General features: G+C 41.1%; 1 protein-coding gene across 2 annotated transcripts in view; it reads right to left on the bottom strand.

Moving 5' to 3' along the window:
• The window catches only part of ARHGAP42 (Rho GTPase activating protein 42), a 293,945-nt gene that overhangs the window by 112,975 nt on the left and 156,003 nt on the right, over positions 1-24,967 (bottom strand). For both annotated transcript variants that reach the window (XM_075198773.1, XM_075198774.1), the window contains exon 4: positions 14,238-14,309. In XM_075198773.1, the coding sequence (XP_075054874.1) occupies positions 14,238-14,309 (72 nt within the window). The remainder of the gene's footprint in view (positions 1-14,237; positions 14,310-24,967) is intronic.

Raw genomic sequence — 24,967 nt, 5'->3', positions numbered from 1 at the left:
CCTCCCTGTCTGCTTTGGGGAAGCACAATTAAAAACTGGATGCCACGATGCTGAGATACGTGCTATAGGCCTCTGAGACTATAGCACAAGATGAAATATACACTGCATTAATGTTGAACAAAATCTTAAGAAAAAAAGGTTTAACATGTTAAATAATTAGAGAGTGAATGGAACCGTTTTGCTTTTTAGTGGAGATTATACAAGCTCTGTTTAAATGTAGTTATGGGTTAAACACTGAAGGCTGCCAAATTTCTGCAAAAGTCCATCTCACATCTTAAAGCAGTAACTTGGACAAACCAGTAGACCGCCTCTCTCTCTCTCTAAATATATATAGTGGGTACATTAGACTTTTTTTTTTTAGTTTTACATTCACATTGGATATTAGGAAGATTTTGTTTTGGCAATGGGAGAGATATTTTGTCACTTTCAACAAATGAAAGTAATATATAGTAAGAGAGTACTTTTATTTTATTTTCAAAAGTCTAAATTGTGGCACTGGTTTGTTCAGCCGACAAAATGGTCTCAGTGATATCCTAGTAATAGTACCTAGTGAATTGATGGGCTACTTAATCATGACTAGTGGCTCACCTGACAAAGTTGCTGTCACTGTATGAAGGCACTTTAAAGCATACGTGCCTACTTTATGGACAACCTCTTCGGGAACATGTAGGGGAGAACGACGTCATGATTTGCAACATCAAAGCCACGAATTGCGAGGGGTATGATGACCCTACGGTTGTCACATTGCGTCATCAAGGGCCTGCTCACTTTAGAACAAAGAGATAGGGGGGGGGGGACTACTCTTCTGGGAGTTGGGAAGGACTCCCTGAAATTCATGAGTCTCCCAGTCATTCTGGGAGAAGCAAGTATGCTTGAAAGAAACATTAAGGTAATTGTGCAGAAAGACAATAGCAACCAATCAGATTGTAGCTGTTATTTTTAACTCTAACAAATGTCTGGGCAAGGCCATTCTGTCTCTAGATTGGGCCAGGCCAATATGTGGCACTCCAGGTATTGCGAGACTACAAGTCCCACAGCTAGCACTTCTGCCTCACAGCACATGGGTCATGAGTTCGATTCCCGACCATGGCCTTATCTGTGTGGAGTTTGTATGTTCTCCCTGTGTTTGCGTGGGTTTCCGCTGGGTGCTCCGGTTTCCTCCCACACTCCAAAAACATACTGGTAGGTTAATTGGCTGCTATCATAATTGACCCTAGTCTCTCCCTGTCTGTCTCCCTCTCTGTCTGTTTGTCTCCCTCTCTGTCTGTCAGTGTGAGTGTGTGTCTATATTAGGAAATTTAGACTGTAAGCTCCAATGGGGCGGGGACTGATGTGAATGAGTTCTCTGTACAGCGCTGCGGAATTAGTGGCGCTATATAAATAAATGATGATGATGATGATTGGCTAGTTATCTACTGGCAGAGCATGCTGGGGCTTGTAGTTTCACAACACTTGGAGAGCCACAGGCGGTCCAGGCCTGCTATAGAGCTTTGCTTACTAACTAAGCAAAGATACTTCCTTTTTCTGAGCGCTGCTTTGGTTGCAACTACATATAGCCACTAGAGGCGCTGTTTCATTGGAGTCAACTGATGATATTTCAGTTCATATTTCCCGACCCAATAAGCTCCCAATCACGTTACTAAATGGAACCTCACACAGAAAGAAAGGAATTCTTATGTCCACATTTTAATCAACGCATATGAAAAAATAATGGAAATCACAAATTCTATTTATAAATATGATATATGTTTTTCTTTAAAAATCAGAGAAATAGACAAGGTCACTGAATAAGAAAAATAGCTAGAGTCTTTTTTTTTATTTTTCAAACAAACTAAAATTACATTTTAAAAAGATGCTATAATAGCAGTAGCTTCAGAGTGATGCATTTGATTTCATGCTACTTCAAAACAATGAAATGTGATTTTTTTTTTTCCAGGAAGATTTAAACACCTGCTGTTTCAATTTCAGCCATAAAACCTGTTTACTAGCGGGAAAAACGATGAGCTGGGGTCTTTAGCACATTCCAGTGGCAGTAGTGTTGGATCCACTTCTATAGAAAATTATTTCTGCTATTTTACTCATTGTGAAAACAAAGAGTTTTTTTTCCCCTTCACTGTTGAAATCCAATCTTGCCTCAGTCTTCCAGGACTCCTGATGTCACCTATTTATCATTGCAAAGGAGCAGTAAAGAAACCATTTAATACTTTAATAATAATTCCTTCCCACTGTAAAATTTTAGACTTGCAATGGGGCAGAAAATGTTGGTACATTTTTAATATTTTTTATGGGGCTGGTTGAGTACAACGCCTGTTGGCGCTGGTATTTTGCGTGAAATTGCTCCCTGCGTGCCCAAAAAGTGCCTATACAGTTTGTGATTCTGGCCCTTCCGACAGTCTGCACTTAGAGAGGAGGGACGGGACGCTCCGATATTGGCCAAATACAATTGCAAGTGGATGCAGACAGTGAAAAGACGCATGAACGTCTCTCATCCGCACTCATTACATCCTCCCATTCCCGATTACAGGACTTTTTCCGGGCTGCACCCACTCTATTGAATTCTCTCCCTCGCACAATAAAGACTCTCCTCTAGTCTACAAACTTTTAAGCGTTCTCTGAAAACCCACCTCTTCAGACAAGCTTATAATATTCCTCAACCACCCTCTTAACCTCACTACACTACCCTATTACCACCTGTTATACAACTACCCCTTGACCAACATTGTTGTGTGACAGGATCATTTAGCTTATGAGTCCCTTTTACCTTTGCAGTCTGGCTGGGCCGACTGCAAATGTAGACTTAACCTCATGTGTCAAACTCTCATTGTCCAATAGATTGTAAGCTTGCGAGCAGGGCCTGCTCACCTCTTTGTCTGTTTTACCCAGTTTGTTTATTAGTTTACTATGTTTGTCCCCAATTGTAAAGCGCTAGGGAATATGATGATGATGATGATGATGGTCTGAGAAAGCCGTATGATTTGGGGGAGGTCAGGGGCCGGTGTAGATAGCGGATGATTATGGCCCCTGGCATGAACCGCTTGTGATTGCACCGCTGGCACTGATTGGTGCTTTCTTCATCGCTCGGGCTTATATTATGCTTTCCGTTGGTTCTGCTGTGGCGCAACTCGGGGTGCCTGTAAGGGGAAAGAACTGGGTATATGGGGGGGGGGGGAAGCAAACAGGGGTATCTGTACAGACAGTATACTTGGTATGCTGGATCCCAGCGGGTGATTATAGCTTTTTGCGGATTTAAATATTATAGCTCTTCTGCTTCCTCTGTCTATAGCTCTATTGCAAAGTATATTGAGTGTATTGTTGGGGGCAGCTAATGTTTATAGCTCAATGTTTATAGCTCGATTGTCTATACGACCTCCAAAACACATAAGACAAGTGCAGACGTCCAAGGTAAACCCAGCGAAATGGGTCCCTACTACCCCCATATATATTATGCTATTGAGCGCGTGTTTTAGCAGCTAGAGAAGTTTTTCTTAAATTTTATTAATACCTAATATCAAAAGCGCTTCTTGCGCATAAAACAAATATTAAGAAACAAAAACGTTCACACTCAGTGAGCCTAAATGTCAAACCACGCCACCCCATTTTTTGGGGAGACTCTTTTCAGCTCTGGTTCAGAATTATATCACTGTCTTGAAAAATCCTTATATCTTCTAATCTTATTACGACCAATCAAAGGGTACTAACACTTCAGGTGCAATTAATGTAAAATACTTTTACTGAGTTTATAGCAAACATCGCTGTTACCACTGCCGTAGTTGGAGAGATCTAATCAACTGACAAATACTTTGTAATAAAAACTGCATCAGTGAATGAATGGTGGTACAGCACAGTGTTCAAATCATATGAAGAAAGAGGAAGACAATAACGGCATTCAAAATTACACGTAACTCTCTGGTGAAATAAATGACATTTCTACCCATACATTGGATCCCGCTCCTCTGATCCATTGTCAGCAGATATATAATAAGCACAGGGCTCAGCTGAAATGAGCAAGTGACGAGTGACCCGTGCGAGGGACTCACACTGGAAGGGATTGTGTAAGGACCCCTCTCAATGATGAAAGAACGCTTTAAGAGACAGGCGCTTTGAATGCCAGCATTAGTTAAATTGTACATGTCCTGTAGACTTTAAATACTACAGCTGGACTAAAAGCCTAAACACAATGTACAGTCATTAACACGTTCTTCATTAAAGCATTTGCAAAACTGTGTGTCTGTAGGTCTAGTACTTTTGGTATTTTGTCTTATGTACAATAAAAAGTAGCTGGTGGTGTGGGCTGCTCTGTGGGCTTTGTAATCTCATGTGAACATCAGAAGCTGTGCAGTTTATGTTCTAATGCTTCCCTACAGTTAAATGATGTTTCTTGAAAGCACAATCAGAATACTACTGTGCCCAATGGCATAGTTGCCTACTCTCCCGGAATGTCCGGGAGACTCACAAATTTTTGGGAGTTCTCCTAGACTCCCGAGAGAGCAGACAAAAATCCTGATATAGCTGTCGCCGTTGTTGAAGATGGTGGGGGTGGGGCTAAATGCGCCATTGTGGCCCCGTCCCTTCCTTCTGCGATTTGCTAAAATTGCCTAAAATTGACAGGGGCGGAGCCTGATGGTGCACCACACGTGGCCACGGCCCCTCGACGGACCCCCCCTTCCGGACAGCTGCCTTCAAAAGTAGGCAAGTATGGCATGGTGAAACTACTGCTGGGAGAACAACCGTTATGGGGCCCAGTGGTGAGGGTGGAGCCTGCCAATGGCGGCTCACCCTCCCCAAGATCCGCGTGCTACTGTCAGAAGAGCAGAAGTGGGGGCCTCTTCAGTGCATGTTCAGCTAAAACCCAACCCAGGCAGAACACAGCATGGAAGGGTGGACAGATGACGCACCACATGTTGCCATATGGCCGCCAATGTTGTGTTCCACTCCTTACCTGTTCCTACATGGATTACTCCTGTTCATAATCATTTAGATGGTTCATTGCACTGAACTTTGAACAGACATTGAAAAGATGAATTTTGAATGAACCTTTGACAAAACCATGTTACATTGGAGGGGGAAGGTAAATTTAAAATGTGATGGCAGATTTATAGGAGGGGTAGGACATGTCCTAGGTCAACTTTAAATTGCAGTGTAAAAATAAAGCTATCAAGTATTTGTGTGCTACATGAAAAAACAGCCAGTGTTTAACTTTTGTGCAAAATAATAAACTAATTTGCACCCCTTGCATTGTAACAAGGTTTGTCCAGGAGCAAACTTACTCGTTTTTTTGCCTTACTCTCCTTAATGAATCAGGCCCTATGTGTTTAGTGTGTATGTGACAAGTCCACATAGTAAAACTGGTACTTCTGTCATTAGTATTTTTTTTTTTACAGAAAACTGTAATCAATTCATCTCTTTATACTGACGTAACATGTGCAGTATTACAAACTACGAATTCAGAACTTTTGTTTCATTAAAAAAGAAAATGCTTTTGTGTAGACCAACCGTCTGAACCTGAACTTAAAAGCAAATGATTAAATTTTATTATTACGGAGGCACATTACAAAATGGTATTAGCACTATAAAATAAGCATTTATTGTGTATTTGGTAATAATTATTATTGACATTTGCTGCAGTCTTTGAAATCTTGTTTGCAAAGTCAGTCAATCACTTCAAATGGCAAAACACCCAGCGCCAAGGCAGAAGATAAGATTCCAGCCAAAGCTGATAATGGAGTATAGACGTAGCTTCATTACATTTAATGCACAACGGATTATTTATTAATCTGAGATAACACCAGGCAGCGGCATCGCGATTTAATAAATAATCCCAGTTGCATATAATTATCTACCTCTGTGATTCCGATCTTATTGTCATTATGAAACTAAATAAAAGTGATTACAGGAGGGCGCCTGCTGCTCAATGGAGCAGATTGGGGGGGAGCAAAGCGGTTTTTAAGTACATACATTATATATATATATATATATATACATATGGTAAATGTAATTGGATATGATTGTCATTCCTAACTTATAAGTACTGAAGATATTCCAAGAGATAATTGTGATAATTTTGGAAAGATCTTTACCCTATGCAGAGCAAACTTTGTCTTTAAGTCAACTCAACTGATGGACAGTGACAGTGGGTCTCTCTTTGACTGAAATGTTATGGAAAAATACATATTATAAATGTGCATGGGTGGAGGAGGCATTACCTATCCAGTGGGGGAGTGGCAAAGGGGAGGGGGTGCAAGGTGGATAAGGGGTGTTGTCGTCGGCTAAATTGGAGGTGTGTTGAAGGTTAATATAGGGCAGTAATAAGCAACATTAAGTAGCTGAACAGCCGCAGGAGTGGCCCTCCAGCCTCCAAAGGGGCCACACAGATGAAGAAAGGAGAGCGCAGTGCACTTCAAGGTATGTCATGTGACCTCCCTGCACTGTGCATAGGAGGTCATGTGATGCGGAAGATGGCTGCCCAGCTCTAATCAGATGGGGACCAGCTTGCTGGGGGCAGGGCCATCTGAACAGCATTATTGGCCCCTGGGCAAAGCAGGACACCGGGGCCCACCACTCACCCACTTATGTACAATTAGTATATGTACATTGTTTTCGTCAAGGTCTAGATATGTATTCACAACAGCAAGATGGCGTGTACAGATAACAGCTGATACCGAGGTGATTAGTCCACCTAAACGTTTTAATAAAGAGGGTTTGAAGGTTCTGAATAAATCTCCCGGAATAATATACTGAAAAGTGGGCAAGCTTATAGGGCCCCTATGCACATGGGGCCCCCAGGCAACTGCCCAGTGTGCCCATTATGTTTAGACAGCCCTGGCTGGGGGGCCCGCGAATGAAGGCTCGTCAGGCCGTAGATCGCCTGTTGCCCACCGCTGATATCGGTTGTCTGGTGATTTTTCCTGTGGAATTGTTGGCAGGTGAGGAAAATGTAAATTTATTGTCATATATCTCATATATCGTAATGCTTATTTCAATATGTTTATTTTACATAACATTTGTGAATGTTACTTTCAGCTCTTATATAAGACAAAACGAACCTTAGTGGATCTTCATAGCAAACTGTTTTTTTGTTTTTCTTTACTGCATTCTACTGTAAGGTGAATCATTGAGGTATATAATAAATACACATAGAATCAAACAGAAACTTCTCTGTATATTTATATTATACTATTGCTAAAACAAATGAAAGCTGCCACATTGCATGCTCACTGGAGTTAAAATTAAAAATCACCAATAGGCACATAGACCCACAATTGGCAAATTTTGCATTCTTGGCATATAACAAGAATGGTCATGGAAAAGATATCATTATAAAAATAAGTAGGTTTGTGGAATGTTGTTGCATGACTAACGTAATGGAGACAGCTATTCTGTTAGATTAACAGATATTCCTGAGACTGCAGCCTGCCAGTTCACTAGGATCTCGGCTAAGTCACTAGCTCCTAATGAATTAATTGGCAGATTATAGATTTAGGGCAGGAAATGACTGTACCGACAGTGTGTGATGGGTACACCTTAATGATATGGAACTAAGAGCCTTAAACTCTATGTCAGTGGTCAGGGAACAGGGGTAAATTACCCCAAATGGGGTAAAAATGAAATTCCTGGGCTGGGGGTAATGCTGCTGATTCACATGCTGTCAGTTGGATTGTAGACCCCTTTAAATGTGAAATTGCTGTTGTACCAGAAGAGCCTCAAGGGTTGCAGAGGCACTTCTTGAGCTTCGATGCAATAATGAAGCACGTATTGCATTTGAAAACAAAGCAGATCTGTCATAATTTTGGATGTCAACAGCTGCAAAGGCATTCAAAATTGCACATGAGGAGGCAGTCAAAAAGTTGCTGCCTTTTGCAACAACCTACCTTGGCGAACAAGGATTTTCCACTCTAACGAACATAAAAACAAAGCCGAGAAATCGATTGGACGCTGAAGACTGTATCCAAATTGCGCTGACATCAAAATGCCCCAATATTGATGCTCTCGTATCAAAAATGAAGCAACATCATTTCTCCAAAACCTGACGTTTTTCAGTTGAAGTTTTCAAGGAAATTTTGAATAGATTCAATAAAATTTTGAATTCCAATAATTAATAATATATGATTTCCTTCCTTTCAAATCAAGGGGGTAACGTCGTCGTGTCTCAATATATTTGGGGGTAAAAGGTAAAAAAAAGTTCCTTGACCCCTGCTCTATGTCCTACTACTCATATGAATACAATTGTTATAATGTGTATTCTCAGTAAATGTTATTATCTGAAAAGCCTGATTTGTCTCACACTTTCATTTTGATACTTCAAGCTTTCACTGCAAAATACCAATTACTGAGAGGAGCATGCAAACACCCCATCAATTTTCAAAAGCATCATTCAAAAAAAAATAGTTTCAGTTTATTTCTATGGTGTATAAATGTGCCTCATTTTTCTTTCATCTGTGGTGAATGTGAGCTAAGGTCAAGGGGCATAAGAACAAAATAATGTTTAACAGACTGGACAGAGAGAACGAAACTCAGGATTCTTGGCCTAGGCAGGGATGAGCTCATCAATATTACCATCTGTGGACCACAGACTGTGCATTGACCAAATAAGGCAGCTTTTTACCAGTCGGATCCCTTAGGAGTTCCCGCTGCTTCACTATTATTTCTTATGTCCAGTATGCGATAAATATAGTTCAGGCATCCCAAGCCTTGCGTGCTATTTCTTTCCCATCATGCCTTGCTTTTCCCACCATGCCTTGCACACAACAGGTTCAGGAGGCAGACTGGCTACTTTTTGCAGCCCCCATTCACCCCTAAAGCTTTTCTCACCCCTTGTGCTGAGTTTATTTTGGACTGGTCACATCCCACCATCAATATCAATAATTTGTTTATGCAGTACCCACACATATTGGGCCTGATTCATTAAGCAAAGAATTGAGTAAGTCTTCTTGCTCAAGTTTTCTGGACAAAACCATGTTACAATGCAAGGGGTGCATTTTAGTTTATTATTTTGCACATAAGGAAAATGCTGTTTCTTTCATGTAGCACACAAATACTTGATAGCTTATTTGCACAATAAAATGTAAAGTTGATCTATGACATGCCCTACCTCAAATTTTAATTTTCCATCACATTTTAAATTTACCCCCCCCCCCTCCAATACAACATGGTCTTGCCTTACTCGTTTACTTTTGCTTAACTTTCCTTAATAAATCAGGCCCACTGATAGCCCGTTTTGAAAACTAGACCACCTACCTCATCAAATTAGGTTACCCCTGAGTTTATTGAAACCAGGATCGGGGAGATCTGGGATTAATTTCTGGACTTTTTAATGCTTTCTATATTCTGTGTTCACCAGCCAATAACTACTAAAAGGGGAACATCATTAGAAAGAGAGGGCTATCCTATTTCAAAGGAGGTGCCCCCATAGTTTCTTTAAGCCCAGGATTTTATCATACGCTACACAAGATATTCTGTTGTAGGGGGAGAGTGGATATGCAATATCAAATTGCATCCTCTTCTTTAAGTAAAATGTTATATTTTCCATAGAAATTAAATTATTTATTATTCTACTGTAACAAATCTAATTTTTATTATCAGTGATAGTTCACGACTCTTTTAAAGGTCCACCTTTGTAGACTTTTTTGTAATATGTGTCCAAATATAACCTTTATGCAATATTTGATTGTTCATTAAATATGTTCTCTAGACGAGTGCATCTTATAATGACCACTATGTGTGCTGCTCAGTTCAAGTGCAAGGACATTGGGTATATGATGGGGCGCCGGGGGCCTGCCATATGCAGAAGCTCGCGTAAATACGACCCCCCATCCCCCACACACAAACATGAAAACCCTGCAGAAGAGGTAAATGAGAGATACACTTTCTAGCAGAGTGTATCTAATGAATGATTAGTTGTAGGACAGTGGTGCATACTTGCCAACCGTTGAAAAGAGAATTCCGGGAGATCCTGGGCAGGGGGCGTGGTTGGAGAGCGGGAGGGGGCAGGGCACGGTCAATCGCATCATTTTTGCCCCACCCCCGTGACAGAAATGTCATTTTGTGCTGGGGGACGTGGCGAAAATGACGCGATTCACCGCAAATCGCTTCATTTTGCAAAGTAATTGCTCTCTACCCGGATTTTGGGAGTTTCCCGGACATTCCAGGAGAGTTGGCAAGTATGCAGTGGTGATGTTATAAGAATGTGTCTATTTTGCATATATAGGACCCGATATAGATTTGCTTCTAATACACATATAAAGACACATCTTCATGCAAACGTCACTCATTGCAAATGAGAACAAGTTAATTGCTGCATCTCTGGGCATATCTATAAGCTAGATTTAAGATCCCACATATCTTAAGATATGACCAATATATAGATGCAGTTTTGCGCAAACGCTACAATCCCCAAAAAGTTGAGCTTAGTTTATTAGACCGACAACTTGGCATTACATTTTAATTATGCCAATTCTCGTGCCATTTGTTGAACAATGAGTTGTGCTACTGAAGCAGGACACCAGATTCCTATATCTTAAAAACATTTTTTTTATCTGTGACTAATTAAGACAACTGTTTTAATTACTTTATTTATGAAATATTAGGTTGGTTCTTCAACATTTCTCCCAAATTATGGGAATCGCCTGGGTGAGTTGTACGGTTTCATCACAACATTTGGCTGTGTCAGGGGGGTAATGCGGCAGAACAGATTTATAAATGGTCTTTGCACTATCTAGAAATAATAAAGGCTGTTTGGATTTTTCCCATCATAACTCAGGTCCCTTTCTGTAGCGTTATTTAATGTTGCTACGAAACACAATTATTTGATGATATGATTGTGAACTTCGTGATAAGTAGTTTAATCATTCCACTTGTCCCCAGAGTATTGTGCAGCCGCACGGCAAATGTATATTTGTGTTACTCAATATCTCCATCTTCTACTCTTGTATTATTTGATGGAGTGATATTTTGATCTGAAATCACTATCTATGAGATGAACTGACAGGTCTGGAAAAATATCACTGGCTTTTTTCTACTGAGAAAATAAATCATTAGCCTGTGGGGTTTTTAAATCCTGCTTTCACCAGTTAACATTTTAAAGGAGACACGCGCTCCTATATCCAAATAAATAGATGTGGTTGTACTATGATTATCTGATATATGGCGTATACAGGTAGTAGACAATAAATGAAAACACAATTAAAGGAGCACTCATAATTAAGTGATGAAATATCCTAGCCGTGCGGAGGAGCGTAAACGAATTTCTGCTTTACACCAGCCCGGTGCTGTTGGCCTTCGGGTCTTCATTGTATACCATTGATGGTAAAAATTGTGCACTTCCATCTTGCACGCAACTGCTAAAGGAAGCCTCTTTTATTGCCAAGGACGAGTGGGACTCTCCACATATACCTCTACAGTGCTAAAGGAGCACTCAAGGGGTTAGACATCTAAAAAATACCTTTACCGCAGGAACATTGAGTGTTTTGCCGGGGAAGAGGTAGGTTGAAGAGGCAGCACACAATGACGTCTTAGAGCCGGCATGCCGGCGTTCATCCACTACACTACAGAAAAATCTGAGGAGCCAGGAGATGGGAGCAGGGCACTAAAAGTGCCCCATGTAGATTACTGGAATTTCACACTTTATATATTTCTGCTTTATTAATATAGATAAATACCAGTGCTAACATTTAAAAGAATAATGTCCATGAATAAAGAGGCTGAGAGTCTGAATCAGATCCTTATTTGAACACAAAACATGTTTTATATAACAAATTACATATGTGCTTAAATTTACAGGTGTTACACATTTTCCACCCATCTCCCACATGTAAATAAATGTGGCTGAAAACAATGCAAATTTTCATTAGACATGGAGAACAAAGAAAGAAAGAAGAACTCTCTGCAACAATTCCAAAAATAATACATAAATAGAAGATAAAAAAAGTGACATATTAAGGTGTCCGTACAGATCTGGCTTTGGTTGGATCTCTGTCCAATTTAGACACACACCTATGTGGCAATAGAGGAACGGACGATGACAGCACAAAGGGAAATATACAGTCAAGTCCATAAATATTGGGACATTGACACAATTCTCATATTTTGGGCTCTATACACCACCACAATGGATTTGAAATTAAACAAACAAGATGTGCTTTAACTGCAGACTTTCTGCTTTAATTTGAGGGTATTTACATCCAAATCAGGTGAACAGTGTAGGAATTACAACGGTTTCTATATGTGCCTCCCACTTTTTAAGGGACCAAAAGTAATGGGACAAACTAAACATACATTAAATCTTCACTTTTTAATACTTTGTTGCAAATCCTTTGCAGTCAATTACAGCCTAAAGTCTGGAACGCATAGACATCACCAGACGCTAGGTTTCATCCCTGGTGATGCTCTGCCAGGCCTCTACTGCAAATGTCTTCAGTTCCTACTTGTTCTTGGGGCATTTTCCCTTCAGTTTTGTCTTCATCAAGTGAAATACATGCTCAATCGGATTCAGGTCAGGTTATTGACTTGGCCATTGCATAACATTCCACTTGTTAGCCTTAAAAAACTCTTTGGTTGCTTTTGCAGTATGCTTCGGGTCATTGTCCACCTGCACTGTGAAGCGTCGTCCAATGAGTTCTGAAGCATTTGACTGAATATGAGCAGATAATATTGCCCGAAACACTTCAGCATTCATCCTGCTGCTTTTGTCAGCAGTCACATCATCAATAAATACAAGGGAACCAGTTCCATTGGCGGCCATACATGCCTAAACCATGACACTACCACCACCATGCTTCACTGATGAGGTGGTATGTTTTGGATAATGAGCAGTTCCTTTCCTTCTCCATACTCTTCTCTTCCCATCATGCTGGTACAAGTTGATCTTTGTCTCATCTGTCCATAGGATGTTGTTCCAGAACTGTAATGGCATTTTTAGATGTTGTTTGCCAAACTCTAATCTGGTCTTCCTGTTTTTGTGGCTCACAAATGGTTTACATCTTGTGGTGAACCCTCTATATTCACTCTTGTGAAGTCTTCTCTTGATTGTTGACTTTGACACATATACACCTACCTCCTGGAGAGTGTTCTTGATTTGGTCAACTGTTGTGAAGGGGTTTTTCTTCACCAGGGAAAAAATCCTTCTGTCATACCGGGTCGCTTGGTGTTGCTGAGCTCTCCGGTGCGTTCTTTCTTTTTAAGAATGTTCCAAACAGTTGATTTGGCCACAACTAATGTTTTTGCTATCTCTCTGATGGGTTTGTTTTGATTTTTCAGCCTAATGATGACTTGCTTCACTGATAGTGACAGCTCTTTGGATCTCATATTGAGAGTCGACAGCAACAGATTCCAAATGCAAATGTCACAGCTAGAATCAACTCCAGACCTTTTACCTGCTTATTTGATGATGAAATAACAAGGGAATAGCCCACACATGTCCATGAAATAGCTTTTGAGTCGATTGTCTCATTACTTTTAGTCCCTTAAAAAGTGGGAGGCACATATATAAACCGTTATAATTCGTACACCTTTCACCTGATTTGGATGTAAATACCCTCAAATTAAAGCTGAAAGTCTGCAGTTAAAGCACATCTTGTTAGTTTCATTTCAAATCCATTGTGGTGGAGTATAGATCCCAAAATATGAGAATTGTGTCGATGTCCCAATATTTATGGATTTGACTGTACCATCATTTTCCAACTGGATGTTCTGATTGACATCTGAAAGATTCCTTCCCGGTGCTGCTCTAGATAAGTTGCATTGTTTGGCCCATACACACTGTGATTTCTAAAAATAACCTAGACTGTAGCAAGCACGGTCACCTTAAGTAACACAGTACTGACCATACATCAGGGGACCTGGGGCTCTCCATCCAAACATTTACTAACAGGGCATTTAGAATCCCGAATATAATAAACCCCTTCCCCGATTCACCAAACTAGACCCAGAAATGGACATATTTGGGTAAAACTCCACCCACTATCCAGCTAAGGCCCTGGCCTTTTTAAGTCCCACGAACCGGGAGGTCCTGTCAAAATTGTGACATTTGCGAGGTGTGCATGCTGGGATATACCACAGACGACCAATCACAGCATTAGATACTGGGATGCTGCCTGTAACCAGTCATCAGCATGTCCTGATAGTTCCATCTTACCTCAGCAGTTATACCCAGTGTTGTTTTATCACTGTGTGTAAAGAGCTGTGGAGTATGCTATCGCTATATAAAGAAATGTCATTAAAAAAACATATTGCCAACTACTTACTTTTGCGGCACCAATCTGCTCCTTACGGAACTTCTCAAGGGGGGATATTAGAACATCATTGGCATTCTGGATCTGAAACATAAAAATAGATGGACTTAAACAAAAACAACAAAAAAAATCAGTTTCATATCACACAAACATTTTCAACCTTCAGTAGGGCTGTTAGCTCACACTTGCCCACTCTCCCAGAATGTCTGAGAGACTCCCGAATTCCGGATAGGTCCCCCGGACTCCTGTGAGAGCTGGCAATTCTCCTGCACCCGTCCCACTTCCTAATGCAGCGGGCAGGATCGGAGCCTCAAAGACGCGATTCACCCAGAATCATTTTGGCCCCGCCTCTTTGACAAAAGGACACTTTTTCTGGCGGGGGCGTGGCAAAAATTACACAATTTGCTGCCACCCGCTCCTCCCGCCCCCTCCTGGAGGATAAAGAGCCAATGTTGGCAAGTATGTGTTAGCTAAAGTAAACAACTACTTCAGATTTTTTTCTAAATATATTTTAATGTTTTATTATCTTCCATTGCTCTATTTCATTATGTTTTTCTATCATTACTTATTATTATTTTTAATGACATAATTCTAGGCGATGTTGCGCAATGTCCAGCTGCGCACACGGCCGCCTACCGCGGTAAGGAATCTGCTCATTTTTCTGCGGACATCTATGGAGAGTGACAAAACTTGAGCCTCAACGTGTCTCCGCGGGCTGTTCCGGAGACACATCGCAAAACAATCTCCCCTTAAGTTTCAAAAAATAGATATTCAAGCAGCTTTTTTGTTTTTTTTTATTTAAAAAAAACAACTATTTCAGTGTGTTACGTAATTAAAACGTTTGTCGTTACTCTCTACATTGAAACCCTGGTTTGTTGTGACTATATTCAAGTCAAGTCATTTGATGATTTTCCCGGATGCTTCTGAAACAAGCTTTTTTTTATTCAGTTTAATCTAATCTCACTGGAGGAATGGATGTGAGCTGGGTGTGATTTGCAAGCTCAGAAGTGAAGCTGCGATATTAAACTGTGTGCGGAACGGCCTCGTAGCTCAGCAGATGGCTTCAACTTTGGTGGCAATATATTTTCATGTGAAAGAGAAACCCACACCAGACGATTCATCATAAACAGAGAGGAAAGAGGGAAAGTATTTGGAAAAAGAACAAAACGCTGCATGTCAAGTCTTCATAAATATTGTTTTTATGTCATCTTAACATATGAAAAATACATTTTGGATTAATTATCCTTTTAAATCAGTACATTACACAAGAATATAAATAACATCCACACTCACGTTCCCATCACCACCGGTATATTAAATGTATATAAGGATATCGCTTTACATGGAAACAACTATTTGGGCTTTTGTGTTACTTTTAAATTGCTTTCTGTGCAAAGGTCTAATATATTTTATCTTATCATATATCTGACGAACGCTCTGCATCCTACACGGCCCGTACTACAAATCTCGCTAGGTGTATAAATTCCTGGTATGTTTCATATACTAAATATCGATTCCGAAAATAGAAGTTTCCCTCTTACAAGATAAATGTACAGCGGAGATGACAAAGGTCTCCCCCTCCTAAAATAAAAATCAGTACAGTTTCTGATGAGAACGAGTGGCCACCATATATTTGGTCACGTGCTTGCACTCTACAGCATGTGTTAATGATTCCATGGAGAAAAGGCAGAATTTCAGCGAGATTCCCCCCCCCCCCCTGGTATAGTGGGGGAGTTCCCGGGCTAATGAGAGAGTCTGGCAATCTCCCAGCCAAAATGACTTCATGAAGCCCCCCCTCCTAATTTCTCGGAGTGAAACTCCATAAAGTAGCCAATTATGGATTCAATACTGTATTCGGAGAACAGCAGTGACAAATTATTAGAAAGACCATGGAGAATGTATCAGCAAGAGACATGGTCTATTGTTCCTTCATCTCTTTATCCTGTTTAGTACATAGTTGCCGACTTTGTGACTCTGCGAGGGTGGGGCTTAATGACATGCTTAAGTCCCGCCCCCCGATATTCAATGCCGTGAATCTCGCCATTTTTTAGGATCCGGGAGGGTTGCCTACTCTTCCGGGAGTGTGGGAGGACTCCCCGAATTTCGTGAGCCTCCGGGAAATTACGGAAGAGTAGGCAAGTATGGTTTAGTACTTATAATGACAAGAGGCAGTCCTGTATATCCACATCATGTCAATCACACACTTATCCAAGTATGACATTTCAGTGTTTAACATGTGGTCGTATAAGGCCAGTGAAACACCATGGAAAACAATTCTGGTCAAAACCACAGACAGAACCATGTACTTTGTCCTCAGAACACTGGATGCACGTTCATTAACACATCTCAGTGTATTTTAACAAGCGTTTATGCTTCTAAACACTGCAGGTAGCGTTGAAATTGATGCAAAACAAAGTCAACTTTTGACAGTGTGTGTGCGCTTACATTAAATCTTGGGCTATAAGCACCAAAGTCTATGTACTAGGCTTTAAGAGCGCACGTTAAATACTTAAAATTATTGCTTGTGTGTACGAGCCATTAAAATTACAATACAATGGGGCATATTTAATAAAGCACGATAGTGCTTTTAATGGATAATTAAGGTCCCACAGTGTCCTCTGCAAATTTATTAAGGGGGCATCGCAGCAGATATCATGAATATCTGCTGCTTTGCACTCCTCTTCGTTTTTGGGAGCAGTCACCATTCAACAGAATGGTGACTGCTCCTGGCCGCAATCTAACAAGTCCCGAAAAAACATTTTTTTCGGGAACTTGTCATGTTAATGTACGCCAGCTGCAGCTGAGGAAATCTAATGCTGTCAGCTCTGCTCCGGAGAGCAGAGCTGGACAGCGCATGTGTGGAGGGATCACATGATCCCTCCCTGTCACTCACAGCTCTCTCTCTGCAGCTATCGTTGCAGAGACAGAGAGGGGATCTGTGTGCGCATGTCCAGTTCTTGGAACTGGACATGCGCAACTGAAGAGTAAGGAGAAGACCCGAAGACAGCGCTTCCGAAGAGGCAGGTAAGTATGATTTTTTTTTTTCACAGAAACAGCAGATTATCGGGACTGCTGTTTCTGTACTCCGGTTTTGATAAATTTGAGAAATGAATCAATAATTATCCGTCCGATAAGGATTGATAACCATTTCTCTATTTCAACGTTAAATGATAAATGTGCCCCTTAATGAGTGGGTAACACAGCTTTCTTTAAGTACTGGAGTTTGATCGTATCAGACCAAGCTTTAGTTCACGTAGTTACTAAACCCATACAAAGTTTCATTACTTACTCAAAGCAAACTCGATCTCATTCTTGCCTACTTTGTAAGTGGTGATTTGCAGGTTCTGAGGGGAATGGGGCACCACAAATTGCGGAATTATTGTTCCCGCTCACCGCAACAAAATTACACGTTCACCGTTTTTATTTTCTATAATGGCCTGTTCTCCTGGGAACACAGGAGTTTCCTAAACATTCCGGGAGATTGGTAAAGTATGATATTCTTATACAAAACATGAAACTATTGCAAGTTACCTTATCACTCCTCTCCTTAGAACTGCAATCGCAGTGATTATCTCAGTCTGTCGCACCCGTACCACTGACATATAATGCAACTCACATTAGCTACTAGATTCTGTAAAGAAAGGCTGGTCTCCAACGCTATGGATGGTCTAATATTCTGGTTACGGCTAAGTTATAAATTTGCTGCTTACACACTGATGTGAACAAAAGAAAAGAAATAAAGCAAATGGTGCCTAATGAGCTAAAGAAAACGAAAAAAATAAAATAAATAACAACCGTGAAAAAATAAGATATGTAGGGAATTTAGACTGTAAGCTCCAATGGTGCAGGGACTGATGTGAATGACAAATATTCTCAGTACAGCGCTGCCCAATTTGTGGTGCTATATAAACAAAAAATAATGGTAATAACTGTAGGTCATACTTGCCAACTCTCCCTGAATGTCAGGGAGACTCCCTGAAATAGGGGTGATCTCCCTCACTCCCTGAAGAGTCTGGCATTCTCCCTGATGCTGAGCCAGTACAAGACGTGATTGCCTTCGCCATCTGTGGCATGATGACACAGTTCAGAAATTGTGTCCTATGTCCACGTATTGATGCCTATGGAGGTGGCCATTTTCATGGAGACCAGGATTTAATCAAAGACTGACAGGTAAGACAACATGACTTCAGTAATGGAGACAGAAATGTAAAAGACACTTCAGTCTCTAGAGATTCATTAGCTACTTTTCTTTAACGCATAGTTGCCTACTCTCCGGAATGTCCGGGAGACTCCCGCATTTCTGAGAGACCTCCCGGGAGAGCAGGGCAACTTCCTGATTCTCACCCCCACAATAGATAAGCTGTGGGGCGGGGCTTAATGACGCAAACATTGCATTATCTTAGCCCCGCCCCCTACTGTAATTGGACAACATTGTGACAATTGTTTAGGGGGCAGGGCCAAAATGATGCGATTCGTAAAGCCCCGCCCTCGCACGCCCACCTCCCCCAGGATCTCCCTGAAGCCAAGGAGGAAAAGTTGGCAAGTATGCTGTAGATTGTAGTAAATGACTCTTATTTAACATGAAGAAAATTGGCAAATTCATGAAAAAGAATAATGATGGGATGGTAGTTGGCACAGCTCCCAAATTTTTCTATAGCAAAAGAACTGTTATCACTTCTTATAAAAAGGACAGCATTTTTCTTGTATACTGTAGAATGTGCCTGGACTGCAGAATAAACAATAGATCCTCTCAAAATCCGACAGCTTCACAGTAAAGGTGCCGGATACATGGTCAGAAAGGGTCACTTTCCCACTAGATTTACCGATCACCATCCAATAGATCAGATAGACTGCAGAGTGTATGAGCACCTAAGTGTATGTCCCATATATTTCACGTGCACTTTAAACCAAGTTCAAGTCCTAAGTAGCTATTTCCAGCAGAGTAAGTGACCAAGCTGAAAGGACAGATATTTCAGTGAATGGCTGACCACGAAGATGTAAATAGACATAGGGTTTATTTATTGCGATGTACAGCGACAGATTTATAGACACAATCTCTGTAATATCTAATGAAAACCAATGCTGAGAACAGGAATATTTGAAATTATATTAATATGCAGATTTTTGTATATGCTCATTTGCTTGTGAGAAGTAATAAGAGATGTATTTCGCAATTTACACCCTTCAAGGTGGCGGATTTGTGATTCTGCAAAAAGTCCAATTGTAGTGAAACTCTACAAATATGGAGAGCTGCTAGTTTCAGACAAGAGAGATAAGGAAACATGGATAGAACAGACCATCTTTAGACTTCACTGTAAGCCTGTATTATGCTCCATACCGGAATGTCCGGGAGACTCCCGAAATTCCGGTCAGTCTCACGGACTCCCTGGAGAACTGGCAAGTCACCCGCATCCCGCAATTGTGGGGCTAAAATGGCGCGATTTGCTGTGAAACGCGTCATTTTGGATCCACCCCCCACGGCAAAACGGCATATTTGTCGCGGGGGCGGGGCCAAAATGACGTGATTGGCCACCTCCTCCCCACCTCTGGACACGCCCCTCTCCCGGATACACCTTGCCAAAAGTAGGCAAGTATGATTAACAGGTGACATTAATTGAATCGTGTTTCTTTTCCTCTTTTGAGAATTTATATTCCGCATAGTATTAGACGTATCATACTGCAGTGTTCTGCGTAGTAGACCAGACCCCTATTCATCAGTGCAGGTATCTTCACATCCGTGTGCAGACCTGAATTACAATCGTTCTGAAACTAACACACATTGCGCTCAGTATGAGTCCGGCCCCGTGTGTGTACATTGCTAAGAACAAAACAGTTTCATGAAAATAAAAATGCTATTATAACAGACTTTACAAGCAGCATTTTATTACTGCAACACTTAGATAGCAAGACCTGAACTGAGACATTGTCAGTATGTGTTGACTACAATTCCCAGCATGCTTTGTTATCTAGAAGAGCAAATTAATCAAGGCTGGACATGCTGATCACAACAGCTGCTGTAGGACGGAATCAGCTGGTGAACTATGGGTTTCCAAGATATAAAACAGGGAATAATAAAATATTAAATGTAATCTGTTTATATTTTTAGATTATTATTCTAATTTGTATTATTATTATTATTAATCTTATACACCAACATATTCCAGAGTGATCTAGAGCTAGTTATATTTATATTCAGTCATATCTCTCATAGCACCAGCAGAGCTTGCAATCTATTTTCCATATTGCAAGCAAAGACACCTCAGTTCCCATTTACTCAAAAATCAATTATTTATTATTATTATTATTATTATTATTATTATTATTATTATTATTATTATCTTTGACTTATAAGGCACCACAAAGGGTCCGCAGCGCCGTACATTACATATACAGAAAACAGAGAACCAAGACACAACATGATACAAAAATATATACTAACACAGGTGACAGGGTAAAGCAAATCAGATTATTTCTAGGACAGATAGTGAAAGGGATGGTAGAAATCAGTGAGAAGAAGGCCAAAGCTTAAGAAAACAGGGAAAACAGGACTAGCGAAGCAGGCCAAGAGGTACAGAGGGTGATGGAATAGTAGAAGGAGCACACAAGGAAAAAGGGAGAGCTTACATCCTATAGGGAAGGGGGAGACACAAATAGGGTGGTACTAACTGGGGGAGAGAGCCAGGACAAGGGAGTAAGCAGGAGGACTGATAGACTTGAATAAAGAAATGAGTCTTAAGGGCACGCTTGAAGCCTTTGAGAGTAGATGCTAACCTGATGGAACGTGGAAGATCATTGCACAGCACGGGAGCAGCCCGGGCAAAGTCCTGATGACGAGAGTGAGAGGAGGTGATCAGTGAAGTAGTGAGGCGGCGGTCACAGGCAGAGCGGAGGGGGCGGGTAGGAGTGTAGGTAGAGAAGAGATTGGAGATGTAGGGAGGGGAAGATTGACTAAGAGCTTTAAAGGTGAGGGTGAAGAGTTTAAATTTAATTCTGTAGGGCATGGGGAGCCAATGTAGTGACTGTTGGAGGGAGACTGCAGAGACAAAGCGGCGGGAGAGAAATATGAGGTGGGCAGCAGCGATGAGGATAGACTTAAGAGGGTCAAGGCGAGAATCAGGTAGGCTAGAGAGAAGGAGGTTACAGTAGTCAAGGCGAGAGATAACAAGCGAACAAGGGTTTTCGTAGCTTCCGTGGTGAGAAAAGGGCGTATCTTAGATATATTCTGAAGGTGGAAGTAGCAGGATTTTGAGAGGGACAGAATGTGAGGCTTGAATGATAGGGAGGAATCAAGGATGACCCCAAGGCATCAAACTTGGGGAACAGAAACGAGTGTAGTGTTATTAATAAAAATAGAGAGGGGGGCGAGGTGGGAGAGTCATGTGTACAGACTGAGAAGGAGTGTTTGGTGAGGTAAGAGGAAAACCAGGAGAGGACAGTGTTACATAGTCCTATAGATTTGAGAGTTTGCAAAAGGAGTGCGCGATCAACGGTATCGAAGGCAGCAGAGAGGTCAAGAAGGGAATAGTGCCTATTGGATTTAGCGAGGAGAAGGTCATTAGTGACCTTAGTGAGGGCAGTTTCAGTGGAGTGGTGGGGGTGAAAACTAGATTGGAGCGGGTCAAGGAGTGAGTGAGAGGAGAGAAAGGAGGTGAGACGGTTGTAGACAATGCAACGCGTTCAAGGAGTTTGAAGGCAAAAGGAAGGAGCAAAATAGGGCAGTAATTAAAGAGAGAGGCGGTATCAAGGGACGGTTTCGTGAGTATGAGGGAGACAAGAGCATGTTTAAAAGAGGAGGGGAAGATTCCAGAGGAGAGGAATAGGTTGAGGAAGTGTGCAAGGTGGAAGCAGAGGGATCGGAGGAGGTGGGAGGGGATTGTGTCCTGTGGGCAAGTAGAGGGGGGGTGAAGAAGAGAGAAGGGAAAGGACTTCATCTGCAGATACTGGAGTGAAGGAAGAGAAGGAGGGTAAGCTAGCAGGAGGGGAGGGGAGAAAAGAGATAGCAGCCGCAGAGGAGGGTGAGAAGGGGGACAGAGTGGACAAATCGCGTCATTTTGGAGAGTGAGATGCCGAATGTGGGATACTTGCCTGCTCTCCCGGGAGTCCGGGAGATGTACCCGAATTTTGTGAGTCTCCCGAACATTCCGGGAGAGTTGGCAAGTATGATGAAAGGAAACCAGAACAACCGGTTGAAACTCTTGGAAACATTGAGAGAACATACAAACACCACCCACATACATTGGTAAGAATGTAATCCAAGGGCCCTGGCACTAACATGAAACAATACTAACCATCGTGCATCCATGCCACTATTGAGTAAACATAAGGGGACACGCATTTCAAAACAATAACATATAGAAGGTGTCACACTGTCGGGCAAAATTAAATATCAAATAAAAAAAATCCGGTGAAACAGTGCCCACTAGTGGTAATTTTTTAACAGACAATTGTGCCACACTTTCTCGACACTAAAAGGCAGTAACTTCTGATCAAAATTTCGCATCGAGATATTCCTTATTTTAATCAGCAAAAATAACTCTGAAAAATTAAACTTTGTTGTTATTTAAAAAATAAAATAAGCAGAAATTCAATATAATTTCCCTTGAAAAGATTTAACCATTGTGTCCTGAACATGGCAGTTCAATCAAGAGAACAAGACGTCCCAATGTTTACAACCCCTACAAATCAAACCAGCCACATCAGGAAAATATCTGTGTACGCTGGAACACGGTAATCCTTGATCTTTTCTTTTAAAAGGGCACACTTTACAATAAACCTGTTTTTATATCCTCGCAAATATTGTTAAATCCAGGATTTGACGTCAATAAAAAAATCAAAAGCCACACATACACAACAACACAGAGATATTATATGGCTTCATAAGAAGATGTGTTGAAAGACGGGAAATTAGTGTATGTGTTCGGACTGCTAAGGCAGCAGACCTTGGACGACTTGGCGCGCACAATACAAGCAGGATCTGTGAAGTTATAGATCAGGTACACTTACATTCAGCTGCCAAACCTTACAAATGGAACTGTCAGTAGGCTGAGTAGTATTACCTGGTAGTCATAATACATTGTAGATGTTGACTTATTACCAGTTTTGGCACATTACAGGCACCTTTTCCTAAACAAGTGTTCGATCTTAAGAACTACTATAAAACTAATAAAGGACTGATATTCATGAGAATGCATCTATACACAAGAATAAGTGACAGCATTGAAGCACAAGCTTTTGTTGACAAAGAAACTATCATCAACTACTAGAACTGCTGAAATTGCAATTCATGGTCTACAGTATTTGTCACCTTATTGGGCTACGTTAATTTTGCAAAGAATATTTTTTATTATTATTTACTTCTCAGTGGGACTAATGTGAATGAGTTTTTGATTTTTGCTTTTTTTTACACCTATTAAAAAAGTTAATAAGAGGCATTTATAACACAGACATTATTTAGGTGCAGTTGATATATGTTAAATGAATTCACACCTCCTGTGATGATTATTTGAATGAAGAAGAAGCGCTTATATCTCCATTTTACCGTAATCTTGGTTTCCACCTGGTGGTCATTCCAACTTTCCATGACCTTTGGGGTTCCTTTTGAAGAAAGGTATGTGCAAGACCTCTAGGGCTGTGAAAGTGGCTGCAGGAACATCTGGAGATCCCAACTTCCCATGCCCTCTGAGGTTCCTTCTGAAGAAAGGTAGGTGCAGGACCTCTAGCACTGTGAAAGTGGCTGCAGAAACATCTGGAGATGGTGGTAGCTCACCAAAGGAGGCTTGTGGACCAGAGGAGATGGGTCAGTACTCTCAGTGGGCGATAAAGTGTGACTCTCCACATACTAGAAGACTCTGCAGATGCTCTCACTCAGATTGGGGCCTAAGTCCATCAGCCCGTACCCCACCAGCAGTAAGATAAAACCATAAGTGTACAGGCTACAGCTACCATCTTCCCTTTGAATCCACCTGGTGTTTCACGTCTCCCTTCTGAAACCAGGGGAGAAGGACTCATTTCCTAAACAAAAGATGGTTCCTCCTCCTGCAGTAGAGGTAGAGGACCAGAAGGAATGATCCAGTCCATAACTGACTCCAGGAGAGATGAGCTGTAACTGTACCTGGAAGGCCTTTAGTCCTGAGGACCTCGCTCTTGGATGAAGTTGACTGATGCTCTGTAGACCACAGCTGTAGATATAATGGGCCCCATGTAGAGTACATAGTACGCTGAGTCAGACACACATCAGCTATGATTGTCATCATTATCATAACGTCCACCAGGGGGAGAGCATTGGGAACAGACACTGACAGGTGGATCTATGTCTGTGGTGGTTACTTATACAGACCTCACTGTACTCAGGTACTGGTACATTACAGTATGCGGAAACATGCTGCACATTAGGAAATTCATATTCTTTAACAACACAATAAGCTGCTGGTCTTACTTGAGAAGTCCCAATACAATCTTCATGTATTTGTGTATTATTATGTATGTCATACACACCGTTTTATGTAAATATATAGTACTGTTATAATTAGCGAATGTCTGTAGGAGTGCGATCACCCATAGTATGGCCAATGTAAATTCACTGTGACCAAGAGGCTGAGAAATCACCTATCACCATTATATTATTTTACACTACAGGTATGGGATCTACTTTCCAAAATACATGGGACTATGCTGTCTGAAGAAGGGTTTTTCCTACATTTTGAAGCACTTTGCCTTAAATATATTAGATTATAAATAGACCC

This window comes from Mixophyes fleayi, chromosome 2 (genome assembly GCF_038048845.1).
Source record: "Mixophyes fleayi isolate aMixFle1 chromosome 2, aMixFle1.hap1, whole genome shotgun sequence".
NCBI lineage: Eukaryota > Metazoa > Chordata > Amphibia > Anura > Limnodynastidae > Mixophyes > Mixophyes fleayi.
This window is presented reverse-complemented; position numbering and strand designations above follow the sequence as displayed.